General features: G+C 41.3%; 1 protein-coding gene across 3 annotated transcripts; it reads right to left on the reverse strand.

Moving 5' to 3' along the window:
• Positions 1-5,053: 5,053 nt before the first annotated feature.
• Positions 5,054-12,100, reverse strand: LOC143022409 (small integral membrane protein 8-like). 3 transcript variants are annotated; one of them, XM_076180581.1, is made up of 3 exons: positions 12,059-12,100; positions 7,999-8,148; positions 5,054-5,209 (listed from the first exon to the last, which is right to left on the reverse strand). In XM_076180581.1, exons 2-3 carry the CDS (start codon positions 8,128-8,130, stop codon positions 5,054-5,056), a joined length of 288 nt encoding a protein of 95 aa, XP_076036696.1. In that variant the 5' UTR covers positions 8,131-8,148; positions 12,059-12,100. The 3 variants fall into 3 exon arrangements, with proteins under 3 accessions (XP_076036696.1, XP_076036694.1, XP_076036693.1); XM_076180579.1 differs by having other exon boundaries at positions 12,055-12,082; XM_076180578.1 differs by having other exon boundaries at positions 11,935-12,064.
• Positions 12,101-19,883: the final 7,783 nt, after the last annotated feature.

A 19,883-nucleotide genomic window follows, 5' to 3' on the forward strand; every position in this document is an offset into this window, starting at 1 on the left:
GGAGCACGCCAGCTCGAAGGCCCTCTCCAGGTCTAGGAATACGGCAACGGCGGCCCGATTATCCACGTGTTTTAAGAGACCCATGATGCTGTCTGAAGTGCCCACACCTCGGCTGAACCTAAATATGTGTGGGTGACGGGGTTCCAGTCGCCACTGGTGCCGGTTGAGGACCATTCTTTCTGCTGTCTTGGCCACGCAGCTGAGGAGGTAGGCCACAGTTCATCGGTGACAGTGTAAGAGTGAAGATATACAGTGTGTCCAGTCAACCACGTAGTCTCCCTCGGACATGAAACACCATGGCTGAAGCCTTTCGCAAACGAAGTATATTCGATGACTCAGACAGCGACGAGGACGTTGCGGTGTAACTCAAAGCAGCCACCAGAACAAGACGAACCGACGATGGGGGCGAGAACTCCCATCCATCAGACTACAAGCTGGAGAAGAATGTGACGGCAACGACACCAGGAGCCACCTCCAAGACCAGGAGTTAGAGGGATGGCAAGTAGCGCGACGGAAGAAAAGCCCCCGTTAAAACGCGGAGGAAAGCATGACCGCACCTCTCCCCAAGTTTAAGCTTCGGAACCCTGAAGCCTTCCCAAGCCCCTACCAGGCAATTGTATCGCTGGAAAGGGACAACCCGGGGCTGAAGATCACGCTCGGCGCTAACCTAAAGGGTGAGTACATACTCACCCCCAGGGAGTCGGCAATGGAGATGGGAGCCCGGACGGGACCCAGGGCAGGCTGCAGGCTAGTTCGTCTTGACCCCACCGAGAAGCACACCAAGGCTGTGGCTCAGAGGTATCTTCTTGACTTTCCACTGGAAGCAATCATGGCCCACCCCCGCGTGGTAACCGCTGAACGTCTGCAGGCCAGGTCAGACAAGACAGGTGCTGGTGGTCCTTCAGGGCATAGCACCGGCAAAACTCGACCTAGGGGCCTGTTCACCAGAGAACCTGTGCGGTGCTTCAAATGTCAGAGCTTCAGACACCTACAGATATGCTGACCACACAACAGCAGGTGTGGCGTCTGCAGCTTGCACCACTCGACCGAAGACTGCATTCAATGCCACAGAGCCAAAGAAACCACCACCGCAAGACGCCCAAACTGTGGCAAGGGGTACCACGCGTGGAACCTGTGATGTCCTGAACGGATCAAGCGCCTACCCTCCAGGAAAGAAGCACACCAGCAGCACCCACCCCTCAGCCATCGCTTCGTTCCCTCACCACCGCCCACCTGACATGCATGGCAAAAGTCGGACAGCACCCCAACAGCCACCCCCGCCCAGGTAACGAGCCCCCTGACACCACAGCAGCTTCCAGAAGAATCACAAGGGGATGTGAAACAGACGGCCAAACCACAGACAGACCAGAACGCCAAATGCGGCAACCAGCTCTCCCACCCCCCCAACGCATCACCAGCTGTGGTCCTGCAGCCAGCAAGGAAAACTCCGTGCCTCAAGCCAGCAACACCACCCGGGAACCAGCTCGACCTCCTGTGTAGACTCATTAACTACCTCGTCAGGGTCATCAGTAGGCTCCTGCAGAATCCAGACACAGCCCTCACAAACAATGCTGGCCTGCAGGCCTTATTCCTGATGGAGACAATGGGCACCCAGCTGAAAGACCAGCCCACACCTACCACCAACCCATCTCCCGACAGCTGTCACACAGTGAATATTCACATTCATGATCGAGCCAAGTAGTGATGCAAACACCCTGAATATCCTTCAATGGAACGTGCAGGGGCTAAGGAACAAGAGGCACAAAATCCAGCAGGCAATTATCCAAGATAATATCAAACACCAAAAATAAACCCAATGAAATCACAGCTGCCAATTTTTCTTAGCATCTAATGAAAGTTTTCCAACCGCACCATCAATTGCCACAGCAGGTACCTATTGTTGGTCATAATTGTTTTATTTATATACATACACCAAAAGACCCTTTCTTCTCCACAAGGGAGGTTTATAGAAAGGAAATGTGTATATTGAAGGGAATTATTATGTATATATTTCCCTCTTGTCTTTCAGAGACGGGACTGCTCGGACAGTCTAGAGAACGACAACAACAACAACAACAACTACCTGGGATCTGGTGAGAAAGGTAAGAACTGTACCCACCAGTAAGAGAGAAATATACATACAAAAAGCCTTGGTATATGTATGTATGTATATTTCCCTCTTACTCACTGGTGGGTACAGTTCTTACCTTTCTCACCAGACGCCAGGTAGTTGTTGTTGTTGTTCCCTGACTGTCTGTCCGAGCAGTCCCGTCTCCCCAAGGAATGCCATAGCCGAAACTGGGTTTTCCCACAAATCCTTTATAGAGCGTATGTTGTGTTGTTTGCGTGCATGATTGTGTATAATGCAGTCTTCCATTATGTGTTGTATGGTATGGGGTGAAGTGTTACATCCTGGGCAGCTGTTCACAATGCGGTCATCCAGCCTCTTCTGGTAGCTTAGAAGTGCTGGGTGGTGACCGCACCTCAGTCTGGCCAAGTGGACTCTGTCCTTTCGTGGGAGAGAGGATTCAGAAGGGTGGATATCAGGGGGTCTGGCATGCAGCAGTGTGTTGTCTTTCAGTGTGTTAATGGAGCGGTGAGTGATATGATTATGAATATGTTTCTGGAGGCTGGTATTTGGTGGTTGTGGAGGAAGAGAAGAGAGTATCTGTGCGTGATAAAGGTCTTTGGGTGTTGTTTTAATGTTTCTTGGTGTGTGTGGGTGTTCTGCTATGTAGTGTAGCGGGTGTAATGTGTTTGTGGTGGCTGCGGCAAGTGTTTGTGTGCCTCTCATGTCGAGGTGGTCCTTGACTTTGAGGACTTTTGTTTCATGGTGTAAATGGTCTGTAGGTGTTGTATTTGTGCAGCCTGTAATTGTTTTTAGGGCTTTGTTTTGTATGATTTGAAGGGTGTTGTGGTGTGTCTCACTGAGATTAGGAGCCCATGCAGGACTCGCATAATTCAACACTGAGTGTATGCATTGTTTGTATATTGTTATATTAGTTTCTTTGTTTTGTCCAAATGTTGTTCCAGTGATTGACTTAAGTGCGTTAAGTCTGGGTGTGCATTTGTTTTTTATGTTTGTGATGTGTTGTTTGAAAGACATGGATGTATCGTATGTTACACCAAGAATTTTCGGTGTGTTTGTGTGTGGTATTAGAGTGTTGTTGATGTAGAGATGAGGTATGTATTTGTGTTCTTTTGTCCAGTTGGTGAGAAGTGTTGCTGTAGATTTGGTTGGAGCTATTTTGAGTCTGTTTGTGATGAACCATGTGTTGAGTGTGTCAAGGTATGGCTGGATTATTTCTGCAGCTTTGTCTGTGTTACGATGTGTGCATGTGATTGTTATGTCGTCTGCGTAGGAAGAGATTTGTATTTCTGAGGTGTCTGGCGTGGGTAAGTGATGCATGCCAGGTACAGTCAAACCTCGGTTTTCGAACATAATCCGTTCGAGAAGGCTGTTCGAAAAGCGATTTGTTCGAAAACTGAAACAATTTTTCCCATTTTAATCAATGTAAATAATTTTAATCCGTTCCAAGTCTAAAAAGCAACTTTTTCTAATTTTTTTTTTTACTATTTTACACCATAAACTGCACTGTATACTGTTTACCATAAATAAAAAAGGGTAGAAATAGACCATGTGTTTTATTTTAATAAAAGATATCCTATCTAAAAGTATAAAAAAAACAAAATGCAAACATTTCGTATGTTTTTTTACCAACTGTAACATACAGAACATTAAAGGTTATGATACAATAAAAAAAAATAGAAAAAAGGGCATAAAATTGTTAGTAACATAGAGTAACATACAGTACAAGATCATGTGAACAAAAGCACATTTTCATCAATTTTTCGAAGGAGAATCATCTTCCATATAAACGTCGGGTAAGTCGACTGGAAGTGTCGTCTCTCTCGCCCTTCTCTTCGGTTGGGGAGACGTTGCCACAGGGTGTTCCTTCCTTTTCATGAAGAACCTATCTAGAGTCACTTGTTTTTCTCTTTTTTTTTTAGAACTTTACGGAAGTGGCTAATAACAACATCATTAAATGCATAAACGGCTCTACTGCTTGCGGCTTTATCTGGATGGTAAAGTTCCACAAAGTTCTGGATATCATTCCATTTAGCACAAATATCCTTGATATCAGCAGTAGAGGCATCCTTCCTTCCCTCATCCTCATCAGAAGACATCTCCTCCGTCAACGTCTTCTTCTGCTCTTCCTGAAGGTGCTGGAGTTCTTCTGTTGTCAGCTCGTCACGATGTTCGTCGATTAGCTCCTCGACATCACTGTTGTCCATTTCTTTTTTAAATTCAATAGTTTTGCGCACTACTTTCCTCTTTTCTTCACCACTTGAACTTGCTTTCTTTGGACCCATGATTAGGGGCTAATACACAATGCAAAGGTGAAAAAAAGTCAGATTTATGTAAATAAGAACGAACATGTCTGCTCGGAATGAACTTTGATCGCAAATGCGCTACGGAGGAAGCGTCCTTAGCGTTCGAGTTCTCTCGGCTCGCGAGTGAGCCGCGTTCGGGTACGCTCGGCTTCTTTCGGTTTGTTCGAGAGCCGAAATTTGGTCGAGTTCTGAGACGTAAAATTCTCGAACTTTTTGGTCGAAAACCGATTTGGTCGAGAACAGAAGCGTTCGATAACTGAGGTTTGACTGTAGTTGATTTCAACTACTGTCAGTCGTCAGCCTCATCATCAGACGCCTCCACTCATCTCGATCCTCATAAATTTGTTCATTTACTTCTTCCAATGTTAAATTTCTTCCTTCTAAGTTCTTTTTCACACAGTCCATCCACCTTTTCCTGGGTCTTCCGACTGGCCTCCTTCCTCTAGGCTGCAATTCCAAATACTTCCTTGGATATCTACTTTCCTCCATTCTTTTCATATGACCAAACCATCTCAAGTTGTTTCTTTCTATGATTCCAACATGTAACTCATTTACCAAAAACTTGTATGTTTAATAAAACATGAGATACAATATAAATAGTTTTTGTATAAAAACTGTACAACACATGTTTCAACAATAACTTAACAATACTGAAAAATTAATCCCATTTGGATTTTTTAGTCATTAACTGTTCCGTTCCATCTTCTGCTATCGCTACGTACACCTTCTTTTCCCGATGTTGTGATTTCATGTAAGCTAGGTAAGCTGCACTGCCAAGGATGGCAATCACACCAAATGTCATAATAACAGCATTCTGGAAAAGAAAGAAAAGTAAATGTAATAGCTAATACATCTAGTCTTAAATTCAACCCAGTATCATAAAGCAGACAACTGAGTACTATATCAAAATATAACACTTAAATGATGATCAAAAACAGGTTTTTCAAGTCTTTGGATCATAATTACATTTTCATAGCTGTACAAGTACCAAGGGGAAATGGCTCATGGACAAGTATAACTACAATAAACCCACCCATATCCAAACTAACTGGACTGAAGTGTGTTCAGATTTGTGCATTTTTTAGAAAAGTAAGGTAAACTTATCCCCCTCCACCCTCAGTCACCATTCTGCTACGCCAGTGCTGAATTTTTCTTTCTGAAATCATGTGATAATAAATGAAGTTCAGATAATGGCAGTTCTAATATGAAAGTGATTATGAATGTAAATGAACGTAAATGAAAATTATACAGGCTAAAACGCTAGAATGCCCAAAGAAATTGTAGGAAACCACAACTTCATACATACATACATATATATATACCAAGGCTTTTTCCCCCTTACAAGGGAGGTAGCCAAAAAGGAAAAGGCATAAAGTCATTCCCACCCATTCCATACCTGAATACACTCCACACCCCTCCACCTTCCCTCTTATCTTAGCACCTCCTGGATGACGGGTCATCCCTACACCTTGTCCACTGCCCTGGGTCAGAGGCAGTGTCGCAAGACACAGCACATCCACAACAAGGCCGCTTCATACATACAAGCAGGAATAAAGTACTACTAAAAATCCAAACCTATTAATATACCAAGACTTCTTCCCCTTTATAAGAGAGAGGGCCTGAAACCCAAACCTCAAAGCATTTCAAGAAAAGAGAAACCAGCCATGACCATTAGTTCATAAGTCATCGAAGAGATCTAGTAGACCTGTCCTAAGTGAGTGAGTAGAGCAGTGTAGTATAAAATGCTCTGCATATGATGGTTACATTCAAGTCATTTGATATCTGTTATCTGCCCAATTCTGCATTGGTATTATTTCAACGCAGGGTGGTGACCTAGACATAGGCACGCCAGTGCAATTCTAGTCTATCTTAGGAATGATCTCTCTGCTGGGTAATATATTGAGGGGGTCTGGTAAAGTATAGTGGCATCTCAGAATTCAAATGCCATCAGAAGTTGAACAACTTGGAATCTGTACAATCGCTCCTTCGTGTGATCTCCTCTTAGCATCCATTCCCAAATGTCCATTTCTCATTACACTTTATAATCCACCGAGGTATTTACTTGGTTCTCTCAATCTACATTCTACCTCCACCTCCACTCCTCCCTTTACTACCACATTCACACCCAAGTATCTAAAGCTATCCACTTCCTTATCACTCACTTCCAATTTGCTGCCATCCTCTCACCTAGTCCATCACATTACTTTTACCTACATTTATTTTCAATTTCCTTCTTTTCCACACCTTCCCAAACTCTGTCACTATCTTCCTTAATCCCTCCTCTGATCCTACTACAGTGCCTGTTTATCATCCATTCACACCTATCTCTTAACCTCTCCTTTCCCTACTAAACAGACATTCCCCTTTCATCAAGGACACCTTCACCCCATCCTTTTCCCAGTCTTCCCCTCATGTTAACTCTATCTAGCTCTGCTTTCCACACATTTCATATATATAGATATTTTTTTGCTAATCTTTCTTCGCCCATTCTTTCCTACAGCAGCGTGCTATGTCCAGGTTACCATCCATCACTACGACAATACCATCACAGAATAGGCCAAGCCACAAAAGCAAATTACCCCAGACATAACCATTACACAAAAGACAATGAACATGTTAGCTATACCCACACAACACTTCTTCCTTGAGTAACTTATGGGCCACTCTGGTGGATAATACCAGTTACCCGAGACCTGTGGGTCTCTTGCAAGAGAGATCTGGAGCAATAGATCAGCTGATACAGAAAAGGACCCATACTAGTGGAGTTCTGATTTTTATTCTCCAATTATTATACTTCGTTTTCAACTCGTGTATGGTTCCAACTTGTCTTCTATCATCTAGGCTATTCCAGTTTATGCACCTGTACAAAAAAAAAATGCATTTTTCCACATCTTTGAGATATGTTGTTGACAACACTTCACCCCATTATTATACAACACATTAAGGAAAACTGCACTGTACACAATTATACACAACATACACTCTATATGGGATTTATGGAAAAATCCCATTCCAGCTATGGCATCCCTTGAGATGGGAATGCTCAGCAAGACAGTCTTGGGAATGACAACAACAACTATACCCTAAAGTAGTTCCATCATTTGGCAAAGACTATTGATGTAGGGAGGATAATTGTCTTCATTCTCAACTCGTGTATGGTTCCAACTTGTCTAGACTATTCCAGTTTATGCACCTGTACAAAAAAAAGCCTTTTTCCACATCTTTGAGATATGTTGTTGACACTTCACCCCATTATTATACAACACATTAAGGAAAACTGCACTGTACACAATTATACACAACAAGAACACAACATACACTCTATATGGGATTTATGGAAAAATCCCATTCCAGCTATGGCATCCCTTGAGATGGGAATGCTCAGCAAGACAGTCTTGTGAATGACAACAACAATACCCTCAAGTATGTATTTCCATCATTTGGCAAAGACTATTGATGTAGGGAGGAGAATTGTCTCAGTTTCATTTTCCCCTATGGTGTATGAATAATATCCTCAATGTTTTTAAGATAAGCTAATTTCCCCACACACATTATATGGGGTTAAAATTAACTTAAAAGAAAAAAATGCTTACTATGACTTACCGGCTTAGCATACAACTCAAAATTGACAACTTTGAAAACATTGGTTGTTCTAATGGATCTGATACCATCTCCTGTGTTGGCTGTAGTGGCACCTTTCCCTGGATTTGCTGACTCTGTACTTTTATCTGACATTGGTCTTCAAAGAAAGATCTGAAACAAAATAAAAATATCATAAAGTTATACCAGAGAAAAAATATTTTTTCTAATTAATGCTAAGACACTAAGTGCTCACCAGATCCTTCCTTGTTTTGTACATAGAAGATTTAAGCATCTTAAATGTTTTACATAAGTATCATAAGGTGCTACAATAAGATGCCTTCAAATGGCAGCATAACCATCCAGATGACAGAGAACTGCTGAAGTGAACAACATCCAAATAAGGACACATCACCACCTGGATACAAGGCGTCGCCACATCCCCATCTCTACAAAAGGTAACCAAAGCTGTTCCCAGAGATCTGTGCCACCTGCAGGGGAGGCAGGAGCTTCTTGTAACAGTTTGGACCCAAATTCCTTTCATGCTGGGAGTTAGGGGTTGTCCCATGGCATAGATACCAATACACTTAGACCTAGGGGAAACATTAAGGGCAGTCAGGAGTTTTTAAGGGCAGTATTAGGATTAGGAATGGAGAGCCCTATCAACCCCCTTTCCATCCACCACCCTTTCCCATGTATACTTATGCTTGGCTCTCTTCTTAACCCTATTGCATATATGTGTGGTGGTGCACAGTAGGGTTAATGAACTATGTAGTGGTATCAAAAGGAAGGATTGAAAGAGTTATGTGTTCATATTTTCAGGGGAAAGAATGGGGGAGGGGCAGAAATTTTTTAGAAGTTGAGTGCGGAGAAAAGTAGAGCAGGAGGAAAAGGGTAGGAGTTAGAGAAGCTGAGAGTTAATAAAATGAATGAGAAGGAAAAGGAGAAAGAATACCATGAGGAACTTAAAGAAGTGTGTGGTGGTGAAGGATATAGGGGAAGTGGGAGTAGAGGAATGAGCAATGTGCAAAGATGGTATGTGGGACAAGGAGGATAGGTGGGAACAGAAGAGTAGTGAATGGTGGGATGGTGAGGTAGCAGTGGCGGAAGAGAGGTGATCACATATGGACTGGTTGCAAGATAGAACAATGGAAGCACATGAGAGGAAAATAAAAATGGAGCAGAAACACAAAATATGGACAAACACAGACAAATTTAGACTCATCCCCATACTCGTACAGGGACGTAGGCGTGAGCCCGTCATCATCAACGAGGCTGCCTGCAGTTACCAGTAATAACTATTTCAGGTAGGGGTGTTCATAAACTGTTAAGTTTTTCACTAATAATTCCACACAATTCAGCAAAGTCATGATCCTTAGTATCAGTGGGGTGATAAATTTCTATCAGTGTCACATTAATCTGTTTCAGGCTAAGGATTACAAAGGATTACAAAGGCGGAGCATCCCAACAGGAGACCTTTTGATCCATATCTAGGTCGGATGCGAAAAAAATCATAACAATAAGATAATAAATAAAAAAATATAATAATGTAAATAACAAATAAAATACATAAATAAATGCATAGGTATAGTTAAATAATAAACAAACAGGTAAATAGTAAATAATAATAAATTGACATATAACTAATAATAAATGAAAATCAGACAGACAAATGATAACAAAACAAAAACAAATAATATAAGATAAATTATAATCATTACAGCATCTTACTTAGGTATTTATCTAAATGATTCTTATAGCTTCGAACTGAACTACATTGCACTACCTGTGCAGGAAGTTTATTCCATTCATTAACTACAGAGTTGGCAAAGTTGTTTCTACCTACTTCCAAATTGAATCTATTTCCGGACATCAATGCCTCACACATGTTATTGGAAAAACTTAAAAGCATTTCAGTCTATATTATCAAGAAGGAAGAGACATACTCCCCCATGTGATCTATTAATCCTATCAGATCTTATGTTAACAAACCCTTTAATCTGAATTTCTTCATCAATATCATTCTCTCTCAGATGGGTTTCAGCAACTGTGAATGCAGTTTTTTCACCTGCAAGTTCCTTCAAGAAATACACTTTGCTTTTATCTGTTCCTTTTTTCTTTAATTAATTAATAGTCCTTGAGCATTCAGGTAAATAAAGTTCAAGTATTCATTAATACCTAACGCCATTGGTTCATTTTTCATCTGATGAGGGATAAATTGCATCAGCACCCCATTATTCACATGTCTCACTGAATTTTGTACAATTTGTTGTAGTTTGATTTTGCAGTCATCTGTTGTTTTATAACAGTCATTGTTTATATGAGTTCTTTCACCATCTCTAAAATAGGTTCAGATTCTTTGTTATTTATTGGAATAATTATTAGTCCTTACTTATGTATAGATTCTTAGAAATAATAGATTTTGTTTGTGTTCATAGCTCTGCTGACTGTGTATGTATGCATGTCGTCTTGCCTACATTATGCAGCCAATGAAATTTTATGTAAAATGAAACATACATTTGCAATCTTAATTTGCGAAAAGTTGGCGTAATTGACAAGGAGTTTACAATGAAAAAAATTACGAGGTATTTTGTGAACCACAGCGGGAAATAAAAATCTCCATAGCTGCAACACATGCAAAGTTCTACCATTAATAGTGTACCTGAATTTATTTACATGTAATTTTATATGGCTGGTGTTAGCTAGGTCAATATGAAAATGGAATTCCTGATATTTGAGCTGAAGTAGTTCTCATGGGATGGAAAAAGTCGCTATGAGTATAATGCAATTTGATTTATCCATCTAGCTGTCCTAGTTCTCGAGATATTGCATTTTGAATGGAATTAAATCGGGCCTATTTTGTCCGAGGAAATCGGGCCGAAACGTGCGGTCTGACTGATCGCCGATCAAACGTAAACAATGACGGTTTTTACTGACAGGCACAATTTTATATAAAAAATTAGCATATGGTTGCATTATTTGACCTATTTTCTATAAGATGTGTGATTTCCATGTAATTTGATCATATAATTACGTTTTTATCCTCTGCAAAATTACCCACCACAGCTACGAATACCGTAAAATTACATGAAAATCACACATTTTAAAGAAAATAATTTGAATAATTCAATTATATGCAAGGTATTACGCTAATAACCCAATAGTAACAAACTTAATAGTGTAGTTTGATCCATACCACCAGTGATCATAGATAGCGGGCAGGACGAATCTTACCTGTGGTCCGTAATATTACGGAGGATGAAAACGTAACTTCTCTTCGATCAAATTACATGAAAATCACACATTTTAAAGGAAATATTTAAAATAATTCAACTATAAGTCTATTACACTAATAACATAATAGTAAGAAACTTAATAGAGTGAAGTTTGGTCCATATCACCAGTGATAGATAAGATGGCGGGATGGATGTTGATGTTGTTATCCGATAATCCGACCCGATAGAAAAAAAAACTAATTTTAACAACCAATTTCTCAGCTCTACCGTAACATACTGACTTTATTTTGGTATTAGAATAATCCACGATACTAGTAGTTTTGGTTAATTATGGTCAGTTGCCCGCACAATAAATTTGTTAGCTCATTTTTTACGTTGAAACATATACCAATTTTTGATATACTGCTGAATGCAGGCCGCCATGTTTATCTAATGTTTTTATTGACCGACATGTAACTGATGATGTGAATGTTTGAAATTTATTACGATCGTAGTAAATACACTCACGCAACATTTTTATTAATTAAATTTCCCGCGGTATGTAAATTTGGCCGTTTGAACGGCGTGCGCATAAAATGACGCGCTATTGTGCTCGTCATCGACGGTGGCGCCTCTGGTGGTGTTTGACCTACCTACTGGTGTTACCAATTTAAACAGTATTCTTTAAGTTTACCAAAATCCTGTTAATATAAGTATATATCTCCGCTATCATAATAATAATTACCATCATACGTGACTGTTGATTTGTCTTTTGTTCAAAGAACTTATAAATTGTTATATTTCAAAGTGTACTTGGACCTGTGTTTGATTTTATATTATACAGGAGAAGCAAACTGCAACATACACACCGGTCCTTACATGTCTGCTTGCGATTTGTAAACAGAACTGCCAGGCTCCAGCGTTGCCGGAATACCACACCTGTCTTTTCCACACGTTTTCTTTGATCGAAAACTGAACAGTGACTAAGCTATTCTATGTTTGTGATTGACGGAATTTCTATCGGCTTAACGGGCACACACAACAATGTGGAATAGGAGTATTGCCACCAACAGAGTTCTGTAAACATTAGATGAGAAAGAAAACACATAAATAATACATAGAGGGATCGGTGACACACACAAAGGAAAGTTTTCTGCAATATCACCACAAAGTAGCTCCAACACTATGCCTCCAATGATTTAAAGAAATTCGCAGGGAAAGCTATAAATATAGACTTTATATTATAAGCAGGTGACGTAATAATACATGAAACAATACCCACTTAATTTCTGATGGTGGAATCACAAGTGGACATACACAAGTCACAAATCAACAAACATTATACACACAACATATTTATACTCAAAGTATTAGAACATACTTTTTGAGGGATGAAAATGTACGCATATATCTATACTATAAAGTACAAGAACATATACTTTCTCATAGAGAGAGAGAGAGAGAGAGAGAGAGAAAGAGAGAGAGAGAGAGAGAGAGAGAGAGAGGGAGAGAGAGAGCATGCAATTACATGGTTAATGTATGGAGTTTATCATTAACTGAGATGGCTTAAAGCTCACACAAGTACCTTTCTCCCTGACAGCCTCTGACACTAAAATTAGTGCATTTGTCGATGGTAGCTGCACCCTGTTCCTAGTCTTTGTTTTCATTAATGACAACTTTGAGAATAGTCTCTCAGCATCAGCATTTGAAGTTGGTAGAGACAAGACCTGCATTATAAAGGAACACAGATACTAAAAATGATGTGTGCCATCGTCGTCTGTTACTTTCCCTAGTTTTTCATAGAACTCTAAAATATTACAGTCGGGTACCAAGTCTTGCGGCAAAGTTACGGAATCTAGGTTCCTCCATTCATTGTCTAGAATTTGGACATCAAAATCGTAAATGCGAGGTACTGCTTGAACTAAATTTGTGAGAGAAGGTAGGGCTGTTCTTGTGTTTATATCTAAAACATTTTTTGGTGATAGAAATGAACATAGGCGGAAAAGTTCATCTTCATTAATTCAACTAAGTGGTCAGCTGTACTGAATGGAAGGTTATGCTCGGCGATGAAGCATGCGAGTAGAATGGTCACTAATACCACCCCTCTACGAGGACGGGGGGGGGGGGATCCCCCTGCTGGACATCGTGTTGTTACACTGCTCCTTTTCAGCTGAATAACTGGACCTCACAAACTTACACCTTGACCATGTTACCTTCCTCTGCTAAGCACCCTTTTCTTGTATCATTACAATTTTACGACTGTTAGTGTAACTAGGTTTTTAATGGAAATTTTGGTTATCAGCAATCCATCTTATGTATAACATCCTTCTCTTGTATCACTGCAATTTTACGACTGTTAGTGTAAATAGGTATTTAATGGAAAATTTGGTTATCAGCAATCCATTTTACGTATAACACCCTTCTCTTGTATCATTGCAATTTTACGACTTAGTTTATAGATATAGATATTTAATGGAAAGTTGGGTTATCAGCAATCCATTTTACGTATAACACCCTTCTCTTGTATCATTGCAATTTTACGACGGTTAGTTTATAGATATAGGTATTTAATAGAAAATTGGGTTATCAGCAATCCATTTTACGTATAACATTAACTAAACATAACTTTGCATACAATAAGCTAGAGGCCCCAAAGCAGATAGAAAATGTGGAAATATTTTTCCACACTGTGTAGAAATCCGTCCACATTATCCACGCCAGTTGCCAACTCTCGCTAGATTCCGTCACCATGAGCGATATTTCCACGAAACGGCAACGCTGCTGCCAGCTTGAGTTGCCTATTTTACCTTAATTCCGTTCCATTACCCTGTTTGCTTTAAAATTACGGTTTCTTAATAATTTATTAATTAAGATAATATATATGTATGTATATGTACGAAATATCACCATAAAGTATTCAGTACTGAAATAGCATAGTGTAGTACTAATGTGTATACGGCTATTTATTTTGCCGCTGTCTTCAGTTGTACGTATGTTGATGTAATTTCGAAATTGTCTTATGTTGAACCTTCAAATGTTCTCTTACCATGAATCATTACAATGAACGTGTCTATGTTCAGGGATTTTCTTGTTTTTGTTTTCAAAGTATTTATTTGAAAACTAGTGAAAAATGCCTCTTATTGGATAAAATTACGAGATCTGTCTCACAAGAGGATAGCATGAAAAAGAAGTGCAAGGGCTGTGAATAGAATAATTTGCTTGAGTTGATTCGGAGCCAAAATGTGACGAATGTGAAGAAATTAACCAAGAATAAACGCACGTGCAGGTCAGGTCAATGAAGCATGTGACCATTGCAAAACCGAAGAGAGAGATGGAAATAATGTTCTGCAGTATGGACTATGGAGGATGCGAGGAACGGTTTCACTGTGGACGTGCTAAAGCTAGCTAGAATCTACATGAAATACTTGGGGAGGTTGAGAAAGCAGGGTTGTTTTGCTTCTGTATGATGTGCAAAGGACAGAATCAGAACTGTATTCACAAACTGACGAAAATAGAGAAAAGAGTAGATAACTTAGTTCCTCAAAGCTGTAGTAGTCCACCGCTTCTGCCAGCACGGGTATCATCCTTCAGGTGGATGACCTGTTGGTCCTTGCAAAACTCTGTAGCCAGGAATAGGGGGTTCATCATGTAATGTCATTAGGTATTTGTCTAGTTCGTTTTTGAATGCGTTGTTGGAGCAGCCTGTGATATTTCTTGTGTGTTTTAGGAGTGCATTGAATAATATTGAGTCACTAATTTGATACTGGTGTTCTGTGCAGGCATTTGTTCTGGGTTCCATAGAGGTAGGATCAGGCATCAGCTTTTCTAACAAATTCCACGCATATTCGATGCGGTATCTCTCTCTTCTCATTAGTTGAGAATATAATCCCATTTTCCCTAAACGCTACCTGAAGTCGAGACCATTGCTGTAATTTTCCTTGTGAAGTGTCTCTGTACAGACTCCAGTAGCTGTATCTCTCCTTTCTTGTGTGGAGAAAACAGTGCTGGCTGCTGTATAGTCGAGTACTGGCTGTGCAAGAGCCCTCCAGTGCTGATAATGAGGTTCTTGACTCGAAGGTTCTGAGAACCCATGCAGCCATTTGTTTGGCCTTATTTGTGATTATTATTATTATTATTATTATTATTATTATTATTACAAATTTCCTGGACAGTGGAAGGAGGAGGAGGTGGTTGAGGGAACGTGGGGAAATACGTACCTCAAGGGAGTGAAGAATGGAGGAGGATGATAATCTCAGTGGGGAACCGAAGTCCAGGAGATTCGCATTACCACACGGGACCACGCGTGCTTCCTCACAGCAAACGTGTATGTACGTAAATCAAAGAGGGGTGTGGGGACAACTCATAAAGATAACCGTCTTTGGGTAATGAAACCCAGAATTCCTATTATGAGTTTTAATGAATTGAATAATTAAACACAAAAATTAAGCTACTTGACATTAAATAAGGGTTTTAACAGTTGGATTCACATACATACATACATCCTATCTATTCTATCTCCCTGCGCGCCTATCTAGGGGTCCTATCTATTAAATACTCCTTGTTACTTGCTCTTTTCCTTAGAGGGTCTCTGCTTGTTGAGGGGATGACTTCCATGGGGTACTGTTCCTCGTTCTGGCAGGATGCTTTTGAAGTATATCATTGTTGTCGATCACGGCGGGAACCCAGGTCATCCTTTGTGATTATCCTCGTGGAGGAGGAGCTGGATTGAACACGTAGGAGGCTTCTCGTGTACGCTATCCAGTTCCTTTCAGGTCAGCGTCCCGATGAAAGGGGGGTACAGATACGTACGTGACCCCTTGTTACACAAATGTTTGGTTCACTGGAGGCTGGAGGCCTCTAGTCACTATGATAGTCGGGATGATACACACAGCACTCCACCTGATAAGTTCGGAGGGGGATTTGACCCACTAATTCTCCTTTGACGTTCACGCACTCACTTAAGGATGCAAATCCTTAATAACCACATGAGGGAGGATAGGGCGTGATTTGGCTCTCCAGGACGTGAGCGGCCCGAACCTCCCTGATCGACTTTAATGGGTAGACTACTTGTGTCCTGCGGTAGGTCAGGTCACGATGTCCGCTAGCCGGCTTCCGACGTTGCCAATAGTACTAGGTCTCCGTCCCTAGTTGCGAAGGGTACTACGAATAATGTTCATGCTGGAGGGTGACACAGTTCCAAGTGTTCTTTGAGGTAGACACTGTTCACGAGCGGGTTAAACACAGTCCTAATAATTCCAATTGCCTAGCTTAATCAAATATGTGGCAGCGCGCAGGGGGGGGGGGAGGGGGTGTGTTTGAGTGCTTTGTGTGGGTGCGAAAACCGTTGAGCATGGCTCCGAGAACACGAATCAAAAGGGGGGGGGGGTGTGTTTCTAGATATTAGAAGTCTCTCCCTTCGTTAAGGCATTGAATTGGTTGTCAAAAATTACATGACAAATAAAGAGGATAACGAGGAGGAGAAAAGACAGGATGTTGCTACTAGAAGTCTTAAGGACTGGAAATTCCCCCGAGTATGGGGAATTAAGGGCTGATACGGAGAGAAAACAGACGAGAAAATGGGAAGGGAGACAACGAGCTGGGTGTCACAATTTAAAAAATGGTGACAATTATTATTATTATTATTATTATTATTATTATTATTATTATTATTATTATTATTATTATTATTATTATTATTATCGTTATTATTGTTACGTATTCGCATGTACATTAACTCACCTTTTTTTTTTCTCGTGGGCCGTGATCATGGAATCACGAATTAAAGACAAGTTCACACCTACAATTGTCCGGATCAGGGAAAGGCAGGAGTTCAGTCTTCTCTTGTTTATTCTGCTTAGCGAACATGAGGATTTTACGCGTGTGTTCAACACCAATGCTAGGCTTACTCTCTCTATGCGAGGGTATGGCAGGCGATGCCGGGACCACCCCCGGCATCCCCCCACGCACACCCCCGCTACATACCCCCTTGCTTATGCTTCGACTCTCCGACATCACGCATCACTTTACACGCATACCAACCATCCAGGCACACTATGCAACATTCATACATGCAATTTCGCCACATTATCATTATTGTTATTATTATTATTATTATTATTATTATTATTATTATTATTATTATTATTATTATTATTATTATTATTATTATTATTATTATTATTATTATTATTATTATTATTATTAGTTTTGTTTTTTATTTCTATTCATCATTTTATTTATTTATTTTGCGGGTCTGGTTCCCATTCGGGCCTCAACCTTGTAGGTGGATTGTAACAGTTCATTTATACGGTTGTCCACGTAATGCCACTGTTATTAGCGGGGAGCACTGCATAGAGGGTTTAGGGAGAGATGTCAATGTAGTGCTATTGGGAGACCTAATGCTAGGGTAGGAAAAGAACCAATAGGTGGAGTGGTTGAGAATGGAGTTCCAGGAAAAAAAAATTGTAGTGGAGAGTTGGTGAAGATGTGTCAAGAAAAACAGCTGACGATAGCAAATACAGTGTTTAGGAAGAAAGTCAAGCGTAAGTACACATGGGAGAAGGTGTTAATGGAATACATAATCATATCACTGATGCCATATTGTAGGAATTTTCCACAAATTTGTGGGAGAAACTTGCTCACATGGGATGTTTTGTGAGAAAATTATGTGTTGCAATTAACTTATTTGTGAATATAATAATTCCTTTTTGTGGGAAAAAGGTGTGGAAATCCAAATTTCCTTGTGGGAATTTTGTGGTAAAAATCTCATTTGTTGGAACTGGCATAGATCACAGTGGCAACAATGCTGCATAGTGGTAACCAGGAGAACAAGTAGGAAAAATTTTGGATGTACATGTTCTAAGGGGAGAGAGTGGGGTAATATCAGATAATTTTGTGGAAGGTAAGTTGAGTTGAGGATAGATGGAGAAAGAGGAAAAGGACAGATGGTAGAGAGGTGCTTAAAGTAAACTTGCTTAAATGAGAAAGAAAAGGAGTACAAGAAGAAACTGAGAGAGGAGTGAAGGATAAAGTAGAACTAGGTGTGGAGGAGGAATGGGATGATTCAAGGAGTGAGTCACACGGTGTGCAATGATGGTGTGTAGAACAAGGAGGACAGGACGAAATAGAAGCAAGGGTATTGAGTGGTGGGATGAGGAAGCAAAGAAGGTTGTAGAAGAAAAGAAACAAGTATTCACAGATTGATTACAAAATAGGACTTTCTGCCTCGCACTGTGGTGCCCGGAGATCACACCGAGCTGCAGCGCAGCTTGTAGTTATGTGGAGTTTGCTCCATAGTTCCTTTAACATGGTGAACTCACCAAAGCTTTGACACCATTCCAGCCACTCGGTTGGCAAGAGGCCATCTTTATAAACCCTGTGGCAGGATCATGGACAGTCCTGTTGGAACGTCTAGCACCTCTGCTTGGCCACCTTCCCTTTGGCTGTGGTCCGCGTAAGCGAGCTGTGAGCCTTGATAAGTGGATACACTTCCACTCGCGTTGGTGACGTCATCAGCCTGTGTTGGACCGGACAGGGAAGCAGACATCCCCGGTGTGGCCGGCGTCGGCGGTTGAGACAACATCAACACACCATTCTCCCACCTTTGGAAGCGAGCAGCGCAGAAGGTAAGGAGTCCCATGAGAGGAGTGGATCTTCTGACCAGACGGCCGGAGCGGATGATTGTCCCGTCGAGCGAGATCTCTGGAGAGGATGGGCTGTGCAATGGAGAAGAAATCGACCGGCTGTAAGCGTGGTCGTGGTTTTGACGAGAGGGTCCTGTCTGAGCATGGAGCTGTGGAGATAGACGGGTAGGTGAGTGGGGGGAAGGTAAAGTCGAAATTGAGTCCGGAGGGAAGGTAATGTGTTGAGAGTTGGGGGGAACAATTGTGGTGGGAGGAAGTGGTGGGCTGGCATGATATGGACTAGGGGCAGGGATGTGCTGTAAGAGAGGAAGTGGGAAGAAGGGTTGGAATGGGGAGGGGGGCGAGATGGTTTGATCCTGTCGATGGAAATGCTGTCTGGCTTAGAACCTCGGTCAATGAGGAAGTGCTTCGCTGACCTAATGATAACTTTTTAGGGTCCATTATACGGTCGTTGGAGAGGGGTTCGTTCGGAGTCCCGCTTGACGAAGACATGGTCCGTTGAATCAAGACCCAGGGGGACATACACTGGGTTTGTGTGTCTCGGTGTGGTCCGTGGTGGCGGGGGACGGGTGTTGGCAACGTTCTCCCTGAGTAGTTGAAGCCACCAACGCCGGCCACACCGGAGATGTCTGCTTCCCTGGTCGGTCCAACGCAGGCTGATGACGTCACCAACGTGAACGGAGGCTTATCCAGTCAAGGCACACAGCTCGCTCACGTGGACCACAGCCGAAGGGAAGGCGGCCAATCAGAAGGCTAGACGTTCCAACGGGACCCGTCCGTGATCCTGCCACGGGGTTTATATGGACGGCCTTTTGCCAACCGAGATGAGAACAGCCTCACTGACCATTGCAGCAACAGCTCACCTTCAGCTCCAATGTAACATTCAATTGTGTTACTTGGACTAAGTGACGCAGGGAGTAAATTAAGCTCTGGTTGGCCAGTTGTCCTTATATATTATCAGCAGTGGCTATTCACCCACTTCCGGGAATTATAATATATATATATATATATATATATATATATATATATATATATATATATATATATATGC

This window comes from Oratosquilla oratoria, chromosome 44 (genome assembly GCF_046742065.1).
Source record: "Oratosquilla oratoria isolate Oo_2021 chromosome 44, ASM4674206v1, whole genome shotgun sequence".
Classification (NCBI taxonomy): domain Eukaryota; kingdom Metazoa; phylum Arthropoda; class Malacostraca; order Stomatopoda; family Squillidae; genus Oratosquilla; species Oratosquilla oratoria.

Bases quoted from the DNA above. Each gene is read 5' to 3' on its own strand.
- LOC143022409 (XM_076180581.1), bottom strand. From the start codon at position 8,130: ATGTCAGATAAAAGTACAGAGTCAGCAAATCCAGGGAAAGGTGCCACT. The intron at 5,210-7,998 runs GTAAGTCATAGT...TTTCTTTTCCAG, and splicing joins TTGAGTTGTATGCTAAGCCG to AATGCTGTTATTATGACATT.